The 15,769-nt window shown below is 41.3% G+C and overlaps 1 protein-coding gene across 1 annotated transcript; it reads left to right on the top strand.

Moving 5' to 3' along the window:
• The first annotated feature begins 2,118 nt into the window (after nucleotides 1-2,118).
• Nucleotides 2,119-5,260, top strand: LOC123106011 (F-box protein PP2-A13). The gene is made up of 3 exons (XM_044528207.1): nucleotides 2,119-2,965; nucleotides 3,892-4,010; nucleotides 4,595-5,260. Exons 1-3 carry the CDS (start codon nucleotides 2,636-2,638, stop codon nucleotides 5,064-5,066), a joined length of 921 nt encoding a protein of 306 aa, XP_044384142.1. The 5' UTR covers nucleotides 2,119-2,635; the 3' UTR covers nucleotides 5,067-5,260.
• The last annotated feature ends 10,509 nt before the right edge of the window (nucleotides 5,261-15,769 follow it).

Raw genomic sequence — 15,769 nt, 5'->3', positions numbered from 1 at the left:
TTGCTGACAGGACCTGCGCACATAAGGAAGCTGGGTTTTGAATGAGCAAGGCAAGATTGAAGGCATGGAGATCCCTAAATCCCAAGCCTCCTGTTTTCTTCGTCTTCGTCATCTTCTCCCAGCTAGCCCAATGTATTTTATTCTCTTTATCCACTTGGCTCCACCAGTATCTATTTATCATATTGCTCAACTCTTCACATAGGGTCTTGGTTAGATCAAAGCAAGCCATGGAATACACCGAGATTGCTTGTGCTACCGCTTTAATGAGGATTTCTTTTCCACCTTTCGATAGGAGTTTTTCCTTCCATCCTTGGATCTTTTTCCACACCCTCTCTTTTACATACTCAAAGGTTCTTGCTTTGGCCTTACCCACATAGGATGGAACACCAAGATATCTTGGGGATAGACCTTGAGAGGTAACTTGCAGAATACTTTTCATTTTTTCCTTCAACCCTTGCCTTGTGTTTGCACTGAATAGTATTGAGGATTTATCTTTATTAATCACTTGTCCTGAAGCAGCTTCATAAAGATTTAGAATTCTATTAATTTCCTGAGCACTTTCAGCATTGGCCTCCAATAGAAGTAATGAATCATCCGCAAAGAATAGATGGCTTACACTAGGGGGCTCCCCTACATACCTTGATTCCTTTTAGTGATCCCCTCATCTCAGCTTCATATAACATAGAGGAGAACCCCTCAGCACAAATGAGAAACAAATAAGGGGAAAGTGGATCTCCTTGGCGCAGTCCTCTTTGGGGTGTAATCATATCAGTTGTATCTTGGTTCACCTTGATTTGGTACTTGACAGTTGAGACACACTTCATTATCAGTCTGATCCAATTCCTATCAAAACCCAATCTTTTCATCATATCTTCTAAAAATTTCCATTCAACGCGGTCGTAGGCTTTGCTCATGTCCAGTTTGATAGCCGCATAGCCCACGAGACCCCTTCTTTTCCTTTGTAGGAAATGTGTTAGTTCATATGCCAATAGAATATTATCTGAAATTAGTCTCCCGGGTACAAAGGCACTCTGATTAGGGGAGACAATGTCGGAGAGAATTTCCTTGAGTCTATTTGTGATTGCCTTAGAGACCACCTTATATACCACATTGCACAAACTTATAGGTCTTAGATCCTTTAAGCTCATTGGCTTGGTGTTCTTCGGAATAAGCACTATTAGGGTATCATTCCATCCTTCAGGCATATCTCCTCCTCTCAATATATGCAGAACTTCTTTAGTGATCTGGTTCCCCACTGATTTCCAAAACCTTTTAAAGAAAATGGCTGGCATACCATCAGGTCCTGGAGCTTTTAAGTCACCGATGCTATCTAAGGCTCTTTTCACCTCCTCTTCTGTATATTCAGCACATAGCATGTCATTCATCTCCGGCGTCACCTTTGGCTGCACCACTCGCATAATTTCCCCATTATCTCCTGTCGTCGTGGAGGAGAATATATTTGAAAAGTAGTTTGCAATATGCTCTTTCAAATGTTCCTGCCCCTCCACCCAACTACCACCCTCCCTTTTAAGTTTCTTAATGGTATTCCTTTTCTTTCTTTCGGAGGCAAAAACATGAAAGAAGGATGTGTTCTTGTCACCATCTTGCAACCATTTAATATGGGCTCGTTGTTTCCAATGCGTATCTTGCTGCTGTTCCAAACGGTCTAGCTTCTCCATTAATAAGTGCTCTCTGCTGACCCCTTCTTGGTTGATGTCCCCTCTGCGTACCTCCTCTAGTTCTTTCTTAAGGGTTTTAATACGCTTTTGGAGATCGCCTAAAACATTAGCATCCCAGTCCTTTAACTCTCTTGCTACCATGCGTAACATCCCCTGGGTATTATGTTTCCCTTGTATGCTAGCTTTGGCCCAAGCATTATTAACCACAAACTCACATTCCTCTTCTTGTAACCATCTAGCTTCAAACCTGAAGCTGCGAATCCTTCTCCTGGGCATATGTGAACTCTCAGATTCTTCTATTTGGATGGTTACTGGTCTGTGATCTGAGTGGTATGGGTCCCCATTTAAAACTCTGAAGTAAGGGAATCTTGTGCACCAGCTCTTCGTCCCCACTGCTCTATCCAATCTTTCTTTAACAAAGCGTTTAACATCCCAACTCTGATTGCGTCATGTGTATTTGTCTCCCACATAGCTCAAATCTGTCAATCCACAGTCTGCTAGAGCTGCTCTAAAATTCTCCATTTGGCTTTGTACTCTAGCTGGCCCCCCAACTTTTGAAAGGGGGTTTAGTGACAGAAGAAGTGAGAAAGTCGCCCGCGAGGATAATAAATTGGTCCGTTCCGGCCACCCCGCGCTTCCCCTTTCCCGCATTCTTCGCCTCCGGCCTCTGCTCGCGCTCCCGTCCGCGCTCCCGTTTTCGCCACGCACGAGCACCACGAGCGCGCTCGAGCCTCGAACAAATTCCAGCGCCCTCGCTCGGACCAACCCGATTCTCCGCATCTGATTCCTTCTCCCTCCTGCAAGGCCGTCCACAAGTTCCGGCCTGCTTCTTCTTGCTTCTTGGCGCGCTAGCTAGCTATTTGGTAGTACGAGATCGAGCACCGGAGCTACCTGCCGCACGCACTGGAACCACCGAACGCGGCATTCCTCGCGTCGCGGAGCCAGGCATAGGCAGCATGGGCGCGGGCGCGTCGGACCTCGCGGCGCCGGCGGAGGCGGCGATGTCCGGGCTGGGCGACATGCCGGAGCTGTGCGCGGCGGAGGTGCTGCTCCGGCTGGGCGCGCCCGACATATGCCAGCTCGCGCGGCTCAACCGCGCGTTCCGCAGCGCCGCGGCCGCCGACTTCGTGTGGGAGGCCAAGCTGCCCGAGAACTACGGGTACCTCATGGGGTTCGTTGACGGTGACTCTGAGGAGGGAGGGGCAGGAGGGAAGAAGAGCGCCGTGGGGAAGAAGGAGGTCTACGCGAGGCTCGCCAAGGCCGTGCGGTTTGACGACGGCAAAAGGGTGAGATTTTTCTTCCTTCATAATCCTGTGTGTGCGTGTGTGTGGATTAATTTCATTTCGATTTTCAGTGTTCTTCTAGAGGAGGATTTGGAGCACTCCGGTGCTCCGCGCGCTTATATGAACAATTCATTCAAAAAAATACCGTGAAATTTGAAAAAAGACAAAAAAATTCTATCTATAGAAAAAAACTGTTTGGGTAGATTTTTGTTCGGACAGTATTTCCTTGGCCATGGATACGTTTTTTAGAATTTTTCCACGAAATTTCACACGGAAGTAGATTGGGAACCCAAGTTTGATATCCCCAAATTTCAGATTTTTTTTATTTTTTGGTATTTTTTATGATTATTTTTCGTATAGGGGTGTGGAGCACCCAGGAGCTCCTGTGTATTTTTCCTGTTCTTCCAGCAGTTTTGTGAGACTCAAATGGAATTTTCAGAGACCTTTGGGAATCTAAACTCTAGATATTTTTCGTCAAAAGAAAAAAAACTGTAGATATTTCAATTGCCTCTTTAAAAATCGTACAGGTGTTCTGAATTTCTTCATACTTTCCCCTATGTTTTGACTATTAGTATGTTTAGTTATCTGATCTGATGTCAAAATCTGAAAGAAAATTGTACTGTCTGTAACAAATTTGATCCAAATATGAACTTACAGTTGCTTTAGTAATTTTGGGTTAAAGTTCCATACAAGAATCTGAGAAAGTAATTAAGAAACTATGAGCTGTAAGGAAACCATGATAGGCTTCTTTTAAAAGTTCCCATGCTTTGGCTATGTCAACATAAACTAGTGCAAAATATGCCGTGCACGAAAAAACTTAATCTCTTCTTGGAGAATGATTCTATAGTCGATTTCTCAAACTCGTGTATCTCGGCTTCTTTTTTATTATTCTTGTTTTGACGAAGAACACTCCTGTGTTTGCCTTGCAGGAATTCTGGCTGGAGAAGAGCACCGGCATGGTTTGCATGGCATTGTCCTCGAAAGCGTTAGTGATAACAGGGATCGATGACAGGAGATATTGGGTCCACATGCCAAACACAGAGTCTAGGTAATATTTTGAATTCAGATCTTGCTTCCAATCATATATATGCTTAGTACTACTAATGTTTTTCATCTTTTGCTTTGTCTATACTACTAGTAGTTATTTTGAGTGTCGCACACCCTGTTTAATTTGTACTAGTTGAACGAAAATATCTACCATTAGCTTTATGTAAAAGAAATATCTACCGTTACCATTGATGATGCCAAAAAAAAGTGAAACAAAGTGTAGCTTTCATCCCTTTTTGACAAATTTGTATTGCTCAAAATGCCGCGGTTGCCAGCTCGCATACCGATGATGTGATCATGGACGCTGGCAAAAAAATGACAGGAGATAGTTGGTTGAGTACAGATTTTTCGACGGAGGTAGAAATTTTCAATTATATATTTTTGGATTACTGAAATTTCAAATATCGTGTCAACCCTTACGTCCCTTTCGTTTGAAATCTTCATCAGATCATGCAATCGACAAATCTTTCAATACGACCAACAAATCCTTATATGTGTATATAATTCTATTTCTCTTGATGATGATTGTTGAAAATAATAGGAGTTATCCTGAAGGAAATCTGAACCTTTCTTCTCTCCCTGCAGGTTCCAGTCCGTGGCGTACCTGCAGCAAATCTGGTGGTTCGAGGTGGTCGGGGAGATCGACTTTCGCTTACCGGCGGGGACCTACAGCCTCTACTTCAGGCTCCACCTCGGGAAGCCCTCTTCCTCCAGGCACGCCGGCCGCCGCGGCTGTGGCGGCTCCGAGAAGGCCGGCAACGGCATCCACGGCTGGGACAGGAAGCCGGTGCGGTTCCAGCTGTCGACGTCGGACGGCCAGAACGCCGTGTCGCAGCGCTACCTGGACGACGAGCCGGGGAGCTGGGCGCTGTACCACGCCGGCGACTTCGTGGTGGCCCCGGACACGGAGGAGCACGGTCAGGGACGGCCGGTGAGGGTCAAGTTCTCCATGGCGCAGATCGACTGCACCCACACCAAGGGCGGCCTCTGCGTCGACTCCGTGCTCGTGTACCCCAGGGGCTTTCGGACAGAGAGAGTGGTTGATGCTCAGAGGTGACTGATGAGATTAGTTTGTGCGCTTGATCGTGTTCGTTTTGTACTGTAAATAATAGCTAGAGAAATGAGTGAAGCAGTAGGTCGTGACTCGTGAGCGTCAGTGCTTGCTTCAGATTACCGACTGGTTTGATGTGTTTCCATATTGAAGGTGAAGCTCTACATTCCTACAAATCAGGGTTGTTCAAATTTCGTGAACATTTATTTTAAATATCATGAGCATTTTTCAAAGTGCACAAACATATTTTATAATATGTGAAATAATTTAAATGCCACACATATTTGTTGAAATTACCTAAATGTTAGTTATTTTTCAAATAAAACTGGAATAAAAATGTGACACAAATAAAAAGGAAAAAAGTCCAGCCAACTTGTGCCAATGAGCCGGCCCTATATATAAGGTAACGGGAGTTTTATTTCATTTCAGTTTTGTACAAGGGTGTGTTCATTTTTTGATCTACTTCATTTTGTACTTTAAACAGAGAGAGACCAGAGAAATACACGATTGTAGTTTTTTTGTGAAACGGTTTTCGTACACTTTTCTATATTTTAGTTTTTTGTTCTTTTCCTTTTTTTATGTTTTACTTATTTAGCTTTTATATTTTTGGGTATAATTTACCATTTTTCCTTTTTCGTTAATTTCAAATATTTTCCCTTCACTCTTTTATTTTCCCAGTTTTATCTGTAACTAACCAATATGTATAAACCTTTTTCGAAAAAATCAACTTTCTTTTCAGAAAACACGTGAACATTTTTTAAATTTCATGAACCCATTTTAAATTTCATGATTTACTTTGCAAATACGTGAACATTTATGGTAAATACATGAATACTTAATTGTACAAAGTTTTATAAAAGTGTATGAACATTTAAAAAAAGTGTGAACACCTTTTCAAATTCGATGAACGCTTATTTTACATGAACATTTTTCCAAAACGCACGAACATATCTTTTAAATATGTAAAGCAATATCAATGTGATGGACATTTTTAAAAGACATTGTGAAGTTACCTAAAAAATATTTGTTTTTAAAATTAATTTGAAATTAAAAATAACAATTTTTTTGAGACACAAAAAATAACACAAATAAAAGGGGAGAAATCTTGCCAACCTGTGTTAATGGGCCGGTCCCGTAATAATGTAGCTTGATCGAGTTCATTTTGTACCGTGAAACAGAGAGGGCCGAGAGAAATACATGTAGATCATAGGGTTGTCGAAAGAAATGTACTAGATCATAGGTTAACAGTTTTTTTTTGAAAAGAGACACTTTATTACTTAAAAACTTTAAGTATTATACCTGGTCTCTGCATAACTAAAATGCAAACAACCAACAAAACCCTCACGACAAGCCAAAATAAAAGAAGAAGCGAAATACAAAGAAACATGTATATCTGCATAACGCCTAAACCGTCGGTGGCCTAATCCTAAGATCATGCTGCCACCCATGTTGGGTAAAAGTATCTCTCGTCATAGCGTCCAATCGTGTACATGTTGGAAAACGTTGCATGTAAAACAAAAATTTGTATACGCACATGCAAGATCTATCCATGGAGATGCATAGCAACAAGATGTGAGAGTGCGTCTACGTACCCTCGTTGATCGTAAGCGGAAGCGTTTAGTAACGCGGTTGATGTAGTCAAACTTCTTCACGATCCAACCGATCGAGTACCGAAAGTACGGCACGTCTGCGTTCAGCTCGGTAACGTCCTCGCCTTCTTGATCCAGCAAGACGACAAAGTAGTGGATGAGTTCCAGCAGCACGACGACGTGATGACGGTGGTGATGATACTATCTTCGCAGGGCTTCGCCTAAGCACTACGAAAATATAACCGATGGACGAAACTGTGGAGAGGGCGCCGCACACGGCTAAGAGATTGTCGTGGTTATGTGTGGCACCCCCTCCCACATATATATACACGGGATCAGAATAATATTCTGATCACAACCTGACCTGCCACGCTAGTAGTACGTTGAACTTCCCTATGAACTAGGTTGAACTTCCGCCAACATTGCCCAAATGGGGCTTGCGATATACCGTTGGAAAGTTATGGACACCAATATCATGACTCAACTTAAATTCTTGGCAAAATATAAGCGGTTTATGAGCAGTTTTGAAAACCGTTTTTTCTTCGCACAAAAACGTCAATCGTATTTTTGATCGCATTTCTATACCGTTTATCGAAATGAGGCATATAATATGGCATTGGAAAGCTGCTGCAAAATCACTCCTTCCACATGTTGAAAGTTTTCTCTAATTCCCTATGGTTAAAGAGTAATTTGAAAAAACGTAAAATTTCATAAACCGAACAGCTGAGTTCATTTTTTCGATGTCATTTCTAAACGGCTAATCCAATGGAGGCATATGATATGGCGTTGGAAAGATTATGAAAATGCGCTACTTTTTCATCTTGAAAGTTTTTTCCTAATTTTGAATGGTTTAAGAGTAATTTAGAAAATGGTCCAAGTCCTACCGAGTTCGTATTTTCGAGCTAATTTTTAACCGTGCGTCCGAATGCAGCAAATGATATGGCGTTGGAAATCTTGAACAAATGCGAAACTTTTTTGTATGTATTGTTTCTCCCAATTCTTTACGGTTTTAAGTCAGTTTCGAAAATGGTGAAAAACGTATTTTCACCGTAATTTCTACAAACTTTATCGGAATGGGGCAAATAATATACCGCTGAAAAGCTACGGAAAATGCGAAACTTTTTCATGTTGATGGTTTTCTCTGATTCCTAGCCGTTTTCTAGTAATTTCGAAAATGGCGAGATCATGCGTTCTGCCTTTATCGCGAAACAGATTCTTCAAAAATGCACCGCGTGAAGAACCTGAACTTCTCGGCGCGTGTACCTGAACTTCACTCTGTTTTTCATGTGATTTTTTTGCTCAAAGATCTCCATCCACTGCTCGTAGCTCTCCATCCACTCACCGAAATTGAGCAAGTGATATATCGATGGAAAGCTGTTTTAACACGCAACTTTTCCGTGTTGATCATTTTTCATAATCGCGGCGATTTTAAAAGTTTTTCATCTGATATTCATTTAGTGTAGTAGGTGAACTTCCTGTTGTTTTCACGTTGAACTTCTGTGACGTATTTTTCATTTGTAATTTTCTCATCTATTCGTCAAGTGTTACACAAATGGTATTTCTTTTGTATAAACCTCTCTCACAATATTTTTTTCAACTTTCTCCGACGGAGGATTTGAACTTATATCAACAAAACTTTTAGTCTTTGCTTTTTTAATAGAAAATGCACACCGTGTAGTATGTGAATTTCTCGCAGTTATCAAGCCGAACTTCTGTCGGTTACGTGAAAATATCTGAGTTTTTTATGAATATTAATCTGAATTTCTTAATCTTTTTTATGAAATTTTGAAGCATTCTATTATTAAAAGTTGAACTTCTTGTTATTTAATTTTTGAACTTCTTGTTTTCATTCTTTAATAACGAGGAAAATATGAGTTTTCTATAATCATCGAACTTCTCAATCTTTTTAATATGGACTTCCTGGTTTTATTTCTTAATCTTTTTATGAAATTTTGAAGCTCTCTATTATTAAAAGTTGAACTTCTTTGTTATTTTATTTTTGAACCTCTTGTTTCCATTTTGTAATAACGAGGAAAACCTTGCCTTTTATTCATTTTTTCTCAATTTAAACACACACCATGTAGTAGATGAACTTTTTCCATTTTTATAATTTGAATTTTTTATTTTTTTTTGAAATCAAATTGCTATCAAATAATAACTAAACTTCTTTGTGGATTGAGAGAATTATTTTAAAACACAAAAAACAATTTTTTGTGTGTTTTCGAACATGGAAATACGCTGTGAACCTCTCTCTCAAGAATTTTTGAACTTTCGACGGAAGAGCACTTGAACTTCTAGCAACAAAAAAATTAGACTTCGCCTTTTTACTCTTTGTTCTCGTATGAAACACACACCATGTAGTACGTGAACTTCTGACTGTTATCACTTTGAACTTCTGTCTATTTCACTTTAGTAACGGAAAAAATCTGAGTTTTTTACAGAGACTGAACCGCTCTAATTTTTTTATTTGAACTTCTTTTATGTTTTCTAGAAATGTGAAAATTGGAGTTTTGTTACAAACATCAAACTTCTTCGTTATTTTGAATATAACTTATTAGTCTTGTTCTTTAGTAACCGGAAAAACCGAGTTTATAAATAAATACCAAACTGCTCTGCTTTTAAAAATTGAACTTCTTGGTTTTATTATTTAGTAACAAGAAAAAACTGAGTATTTAATATGCATTGAACTACTCCGTTTTTTAAAATTGAACTTCGTGGTTTTAACCTTTAGTATCGAAAAAAATCTAAGATTTTTATAAACATCAAACAACTTCATTCTTTTTAATTAGGACTTCTTGGTGTTATTCATTAGTATAGGGAAAAGTTCTAGTTATGTAATAAACATCGAACAACTCACTTATTTAAATTTGAACTTCCAGATCTTAAAAAATAGAGGGCACATCCATGTTTACAAACCTTTGAAACTACTCGGTTTTTTCATTTGACTTTCTTGGTTTTGGAATAAAATTTTTGAACTTCTATGTTATTTAAATGTGAACTTCACCAATATTTTACTAAATTATAGAAACACCATTTTCTTATTAACTTTTCGAACTGCTCCATTTTTTATTTTTGAACTTCTTGGTTTATTCTACGGTACCAGGGAAAGTTACAGGTGTGTAATAAACATTGAACCAACCTATCTTTTTAAATTTGAACGTCAAAGTGTGTTTTAGAAATGGTTGAACTTACAAAACAAAATTATGTTTTTTCCACCTTTTCTATGAACTTACTATGCTATATCTTGTGAAGTTTTGTTTTTTGTCTCACGACATTTTTAGGCATTTTTTGCTGTCGGTGAAATGGCCTTGGCGGTTCTGTTTTTTCCAATGATGATTTTCTTCAGTATGTGGTACACGTGAACTTATCAATTTCGGAAACATGAACTTCTCATGCTATTGAAATTCAAGAAAATTACACACAACAATACACAACACTTCGTGTGCTACATGCATTTACACAAATATTAATGCACACATCTGAAACAGCATAAAGTTCACACAGAGAGTTCAAAAAATAGAGTGAATTTTTTTCAAGAAATGTTGGACATTTTGGTAGGTGAACCTGTACAGTTTTTCAATTGGTTTGCACGTTGAACCGCATCATCTTTGGAAACAAAAAATCTATAAGTAAGTTGTCTCAGTTTTTCTATAGGCATCAGAATAGATACTTGAACTTCGAATCACAAGATTACATAGGAACATATATATTGTGTGCACATACAGAGACAAAGGTATGTGTATTACTTTTTTCTCGCTTAATAAAATACTATTCTCTTGTGGGAATAAACACAAACACTTGTTGTGCACACGAGCTGGTTACAATATCTGAAACTTTTTCTTCAGTCCGTGTGCACACACGCAAGATACATGCACCACAACATAACAATGCTCTAGCACAGGACGCACCCAACATAACAATGCTCCACACTCCTCATCCTCTGTGCGACAACACCCATCAGCTGCTTGTCTCCCCGCAATGGTTTGCACAAGCAACAGATCTCACTGTCGAGCAACAAAAAAACCAAATATGAACCTAAGTCAGGAAGGTCAAAGTGGCCTCCACGAGAAGTTCAACATGGCAACGGGCGAAGCAGCTGGGGGTCGGGAGGAGGCTGGTGGTTGCCCATGGCGGCGCACCAGAGGCAGGGAGCTTCGTGGGGGGTGGCGGTGGTGCTCATCCCTGGAAACGACGCGTGGTTCTCCCTCAACGGGATCCAGTAGGAAACGACAACCTCGACCGCTGGGATCCGGCAGGAGGAACGGTAACAGCTAGCGGAGAGGCAGGGGAGGCCTCTTGCCAGAGGAAGTAGGGGGTGGCGGTGCGCCGGAGAGACAGGGGCGGCCGCTCGCCGGACGGGGCAGGGGCCGGTGGCGCGCCGGTGGAGGTTGGGGTGGGGGTGAGGCGGCGGCGACAGCGCGTTGGAGGGGATGGGGCGGCGACACGCTGGATGGGGCGGAGGAGCGGCCGAAGGGGGCGGGGCCGGCGGCACGCCGGAGGAGGCGGGGGTGGGGAGCGGGGCGGGGGCGGTAGCGCGTCGGAGGGAAGGGGGCGGCGGCGCGCCAGATGGGGCGGAGGAGGCGGTAGCGAGATCGGGAAGGTCTGCGAGGTGTGGGGGTGGTTGGTCTGATGTTTTTTTGTTCGGAACACCTAATCGGGCCCTATATAGGGCGGACCGTGATCCAAATAACTATTCTAATCCTGGAATTAGAATAGTGCTACTATATATATAGTATATATATATAGGGGTGGGGGGAGGGAGGAGCAGCTAGGAGGCACCCCAAGTGGGGCCGAATCCCACTTGGGGTCCTGCCCCTAGCCGCGCCCCCTTGCCTTTCTAGGCGCGCGGGGAAAGGCAGGGGAGGGTGCCCCCCCTTTCCTCTCTCCCATGTGGAGGGGAAGGCAGGAGGGGTTAGCCCTCCCCCGTTCCTTCCTCAGGGCCGGCGACCAGCGAGAGGGGTGCGCTAGCCCCTCTGTGGGCTGGTGTGTCTCTCCCCTTGGCCCATTAGGCCCATAGACCTCCCGGGGGTTCCCGGAACCCCCTCTAGTGACCCGATGACTATCCGGTGCACTCCGAAACTCTTTCGGTGTCCGAATATCATCGTCCTATATATCAATATTTACCTCCGGACCATTCTGGAGCTCCTCGTCAAGTATGTGATCTCATCTGGGACTCCAAACACATTCGGTCACCAAATCATATAACTCATATAACAATATATCATCAATGAACGTTGAGTGTTTGGACCCTACGGGTTCGAGAACTATGTAGACATGACCGAGACACCTCTCCGGTCAATAACCAATGACGGAACTTGGATGCCCATATTGGCTCCTATATATTCTACGAAGATCTTTATCGGCCGAACCTTATGACAACATATGTAACTCCCTTTGTCTATCCGTATGTTACTTGCCCGATATTTGATTGTCGATATCTTCATACCTAGTTCGAACTCATTACCGTCAAGTCTCTTTACTTTTTTCGTAATACATCATCTTGCAACTAAGTCATTAGTCATTTTGCTTGCATGGCTTCTTATGTTGTGTATTACCGAGAGGGCCCAGAGATACCTCTCCAATACATGGAGTGACAAATCCTAATCTCGATCTATGCCAACTCAACAAACACCTTCGAAGATACCTGTAGAGCATATTTATGATCACCCAATTACGTTGTGATGTTTGATAGCACACAACGTATTCCTCCGGTATCCGGGAGTTACATAATCTCATAGTCGAAGGAATATATATTTGACATTAAGAAAGCAATAACAATAAACTAAACGATCATATGCTAAGCTAACAGATGGGTCTTGTCCATCATATCATTCTCCTAATGATGTGATCCCGTTATCAAGTGAAAACACATGCCTATGGTTGGGAAACCTTAACCATCTTTGATCAACGAGCTAGTCGAGTAGAGACTTACTAGGGACATGGTATTTATTTATGTATTCACACATGTATTTAAGTTTCCGATCAATACAATTCTAACATGAATAATAAACCTTTATCTTGAACAAGGAAATATAAAATAACAACTTTATTATTGCTTCTAGGGCATATTTCCTTCAGTACACACCTCCATAAACAGGTTTGATACGTCTCCAACGTATCTATAATTTTTGATTGCTCCATGCTATATTATCTACTGTTTTGGACTATATTGGGCTTTATTTTCCACTTTTATATTATTTTTGGGACTAACCTATTAACCGGAGGCCCAACCCAGAATTGCTGTTTTTTTGCCTATTTCAGTGTTTCGGATAAATAGAATATCAAACGGAGTCCAAACGGAATAAAATCTTCGGAAACGTGATTTTCTCACCGAACGTGATCCAGGAGACTTGGACCCTACTGCAAGGGACCAAAGAGGTGGTCACGAGGGAGGCCCCCCCTAGGGCGCGCCCCCCTGCCTCGTGGGCCCCTCGGTGCTCCACCGACGTACTCCTTCCTCCTATATATACACACGTACCCCCAAACAATCAGAACAGGAGCCAAAAACCTAATTCCACCGCCGCAACTTTCTGTATCCACGAGATCCCATCTTGGGGCCTGTTTTGGAGCTCCGTTGGAAGAGGGCCGTCATCACGGAGGGCTTGTACATCATCCTAGCCCCTTCGATGAAGTGTGAGTAGTTTACCTCAGACCTTCGGGTCCATAGTTAGTAGCTAGATGGCTTCTTCTCTCTCTTTGAATCTCAATTCAAAGTTCTCCCCCTCTCTTGTGGAGATCTATTCGATGTAATCTCCTTTTTGCGGTGTGTTTGTTGAGACCAATGAATTGTGGGTTTATGATTAAGTCTATCTATGAATAATATTTGAATCTTCTCTGAATTCTTTTATGCATGATTGGTTATCTTTGCAAGTCTGCTCGAATTATCCGTTTGGTTTGGCCAACTAGATTGGTAGTTCTTGCCATGGGAGAAGTGGTTAGCTTTGGGTTCGATCTTGCGGTGTCCTTACTCAGTGACAGAAGGGGCAGCAAGGCACGTATTGTATCGTTGCCATCGAGGATAACAAGATGGGGTTGATTTCATATTGCATGAATTTATCTCTCTACATCATGTCATCTTGCTTAAGGTGTTACTCTGTTTTTAACTTAATACTCTAGATGCATGCTGGATAGCGGTCGGTGAGTGGAGTAATAGTAGTAGATGCAGAATCGTGTCGATCTACTTGTCACGGACGTGATGCCTATATACATGATCATGCCTAGATATTCTCATAATTATGCTCAATTCTATCAATTGCTCAACAGTAAATTTGTTCACCCACTGTAGAATACTTATGCTCTTGAGAGAAGCCACTAGTGAAACCTATGGCCCCCGGGTCTATTCTCATCATATCAATCTCCATCACTTTTATATTGTTTTGCTATTTACTTTGCTTTTACTTTTTACTTTGCATCTTTATATCAAAAATACCAAAAATATTCTATCTATCAGATTTCACTCTCGTAAGTGACCGTGAAGGGCTTGACAACCCCTAATCGTGTTGGTTGCGAGTAGCTATCGCTTTGTGCAGGTACAAGGGACTTGAGCGTGGGCTCCTACTGGATTGATACCTTGGTTTTCAAAAACTGAGGGAAATACTTACGCTACTCTGCTGCATCATCCCTTCCTCTTCGGGGAAAACCAACGCAAGCTCAAGACGTAGCAAGAAGGATTTCTGGCGCCGTTGCCGGGGAGTCTACACAAAAAGTCAATATACCAAGTACCCATCACAATCCCTATCTCTCGCATTACATTATTTGCCATTTGCCTCTTTTTTTCCTCTTCCCCCAATTCACCCTTGCCGTTTTATTCGCCCTCTCTCTCTCTATCCTCCCTCTCTATTTGCCTTTTTGTTTGCTCGTGTGCTAGTTTGCTTGCTTGTCGTTATGTCTGAAATTGGGGATGTTATCGCCAATATGGGCGATAACAATATCATGGAAAATTCTGATGCTCCTGCTAAAGAACCTACCATCTTTCATACAAAAAAATTCTGTGTTGGTAGTGGTAATATTATTGGAAAAGGAGTTATTCAAGATTTCTTTACTTGTGCCGGTGTTTTACCTTCTATGGGTAGTTCTATTCTTCACAGAACTAGTAGTCTTGCAGACGCTATTGCCATGCTTGTAGTTGAACTTGAAAGACAATTCATGCACATGCATCCTTCCATACAAAGGATTTTTCTGGAATTTTCTAATATTGAGCATTCTTCTGTTAAGCGTGCCGCTACTATCTTTTTGGCTCATGAGTTTAGATTCATAATAAGAGAAGCCAAAGAAATCTTTGCACATTATAGGGTGGACGCTTGTCGTCCTCCCATAGAGGCTATCCTCTTTGATCAAGAAGAAATAATGCGTTTCCAATCTCTAGATTATGTTGCTTTTAATGAAAATCTTAGAAGAAGGGTTCCTACCAATGTTTTAGTTGATAGAATTTCTGAACTTAATGATGATTTGTCTATTCGAAATAATGAACTAGGATATTCTCTTGAATATAGGCTCACAAAGTTCTGTCAAAAGAATGCTTATAATGATGAATTGGTTGTGCATTATGAAGGACCGAAGGAGGAACCTATACCTCCCAAGGTTGATCTTGGGGACTTTTGTCCCGTTAAATTTAGTCCTTTTGATTACTTTTGCTTGCCTCAAAGAAAACTTGCTGCCGAACATAGAGAATATGAAATGAGTTTCACCAATCTATCTTATTACTATGGCAATACCTAGATCTATTCTTGCTCGTTATGCCTAGCTAGGGGCGTTAAACGATAGCGCTTGTTGGGAGGCAACCCAATTTTATTTTTATTCCTCGCTTTTTGTTCCTGTTTAGTAATAAATAAATTATTTAGCCTCTGTTTGGTTGTGTTTTTTGTGTTTAATTAGTGTTTGTGCCAAGTAGAACCGTTGGGAAGACTTGGGGAAAGTCTTGTTGAACTTGCTGTAAAAAACAGAAACTTTAGCGCTCACGAGAACTGCTCTCATTTTTATTTGAAGAGTGCTATTTATTTAATTATTTTTTCAGATGATTAATAGATAAATTCCTCACGTCCAGAAATTTATTTTACAATTTTTGGGGTTCCAGATCTTGCGCTAGCTACCGATTACTACAGACTATTCTGTTTTTGACAG

Source organism: Triticum aestivum, chromosome 5A, assembly GCF_018294505.1.
Source record: "Triticum aestivum cultivar Chinese Spring chromosome 5A, IWGSC CS RefSeq v2.1, whole genome shotgun sequence".
Taxonomy (NCBI): domain Eukaryota; kingdom Viridiplantae; phylum Streptophyta; class Magnoliopsida; order Poales; family Poaceae; genus Triticum; species Triticum aestivum.
The sequence above is the reverse complement of the archived record's forward strand: the minus strand, read 5'-3'. Positions and strand labels throughout refer to the sequence as shown.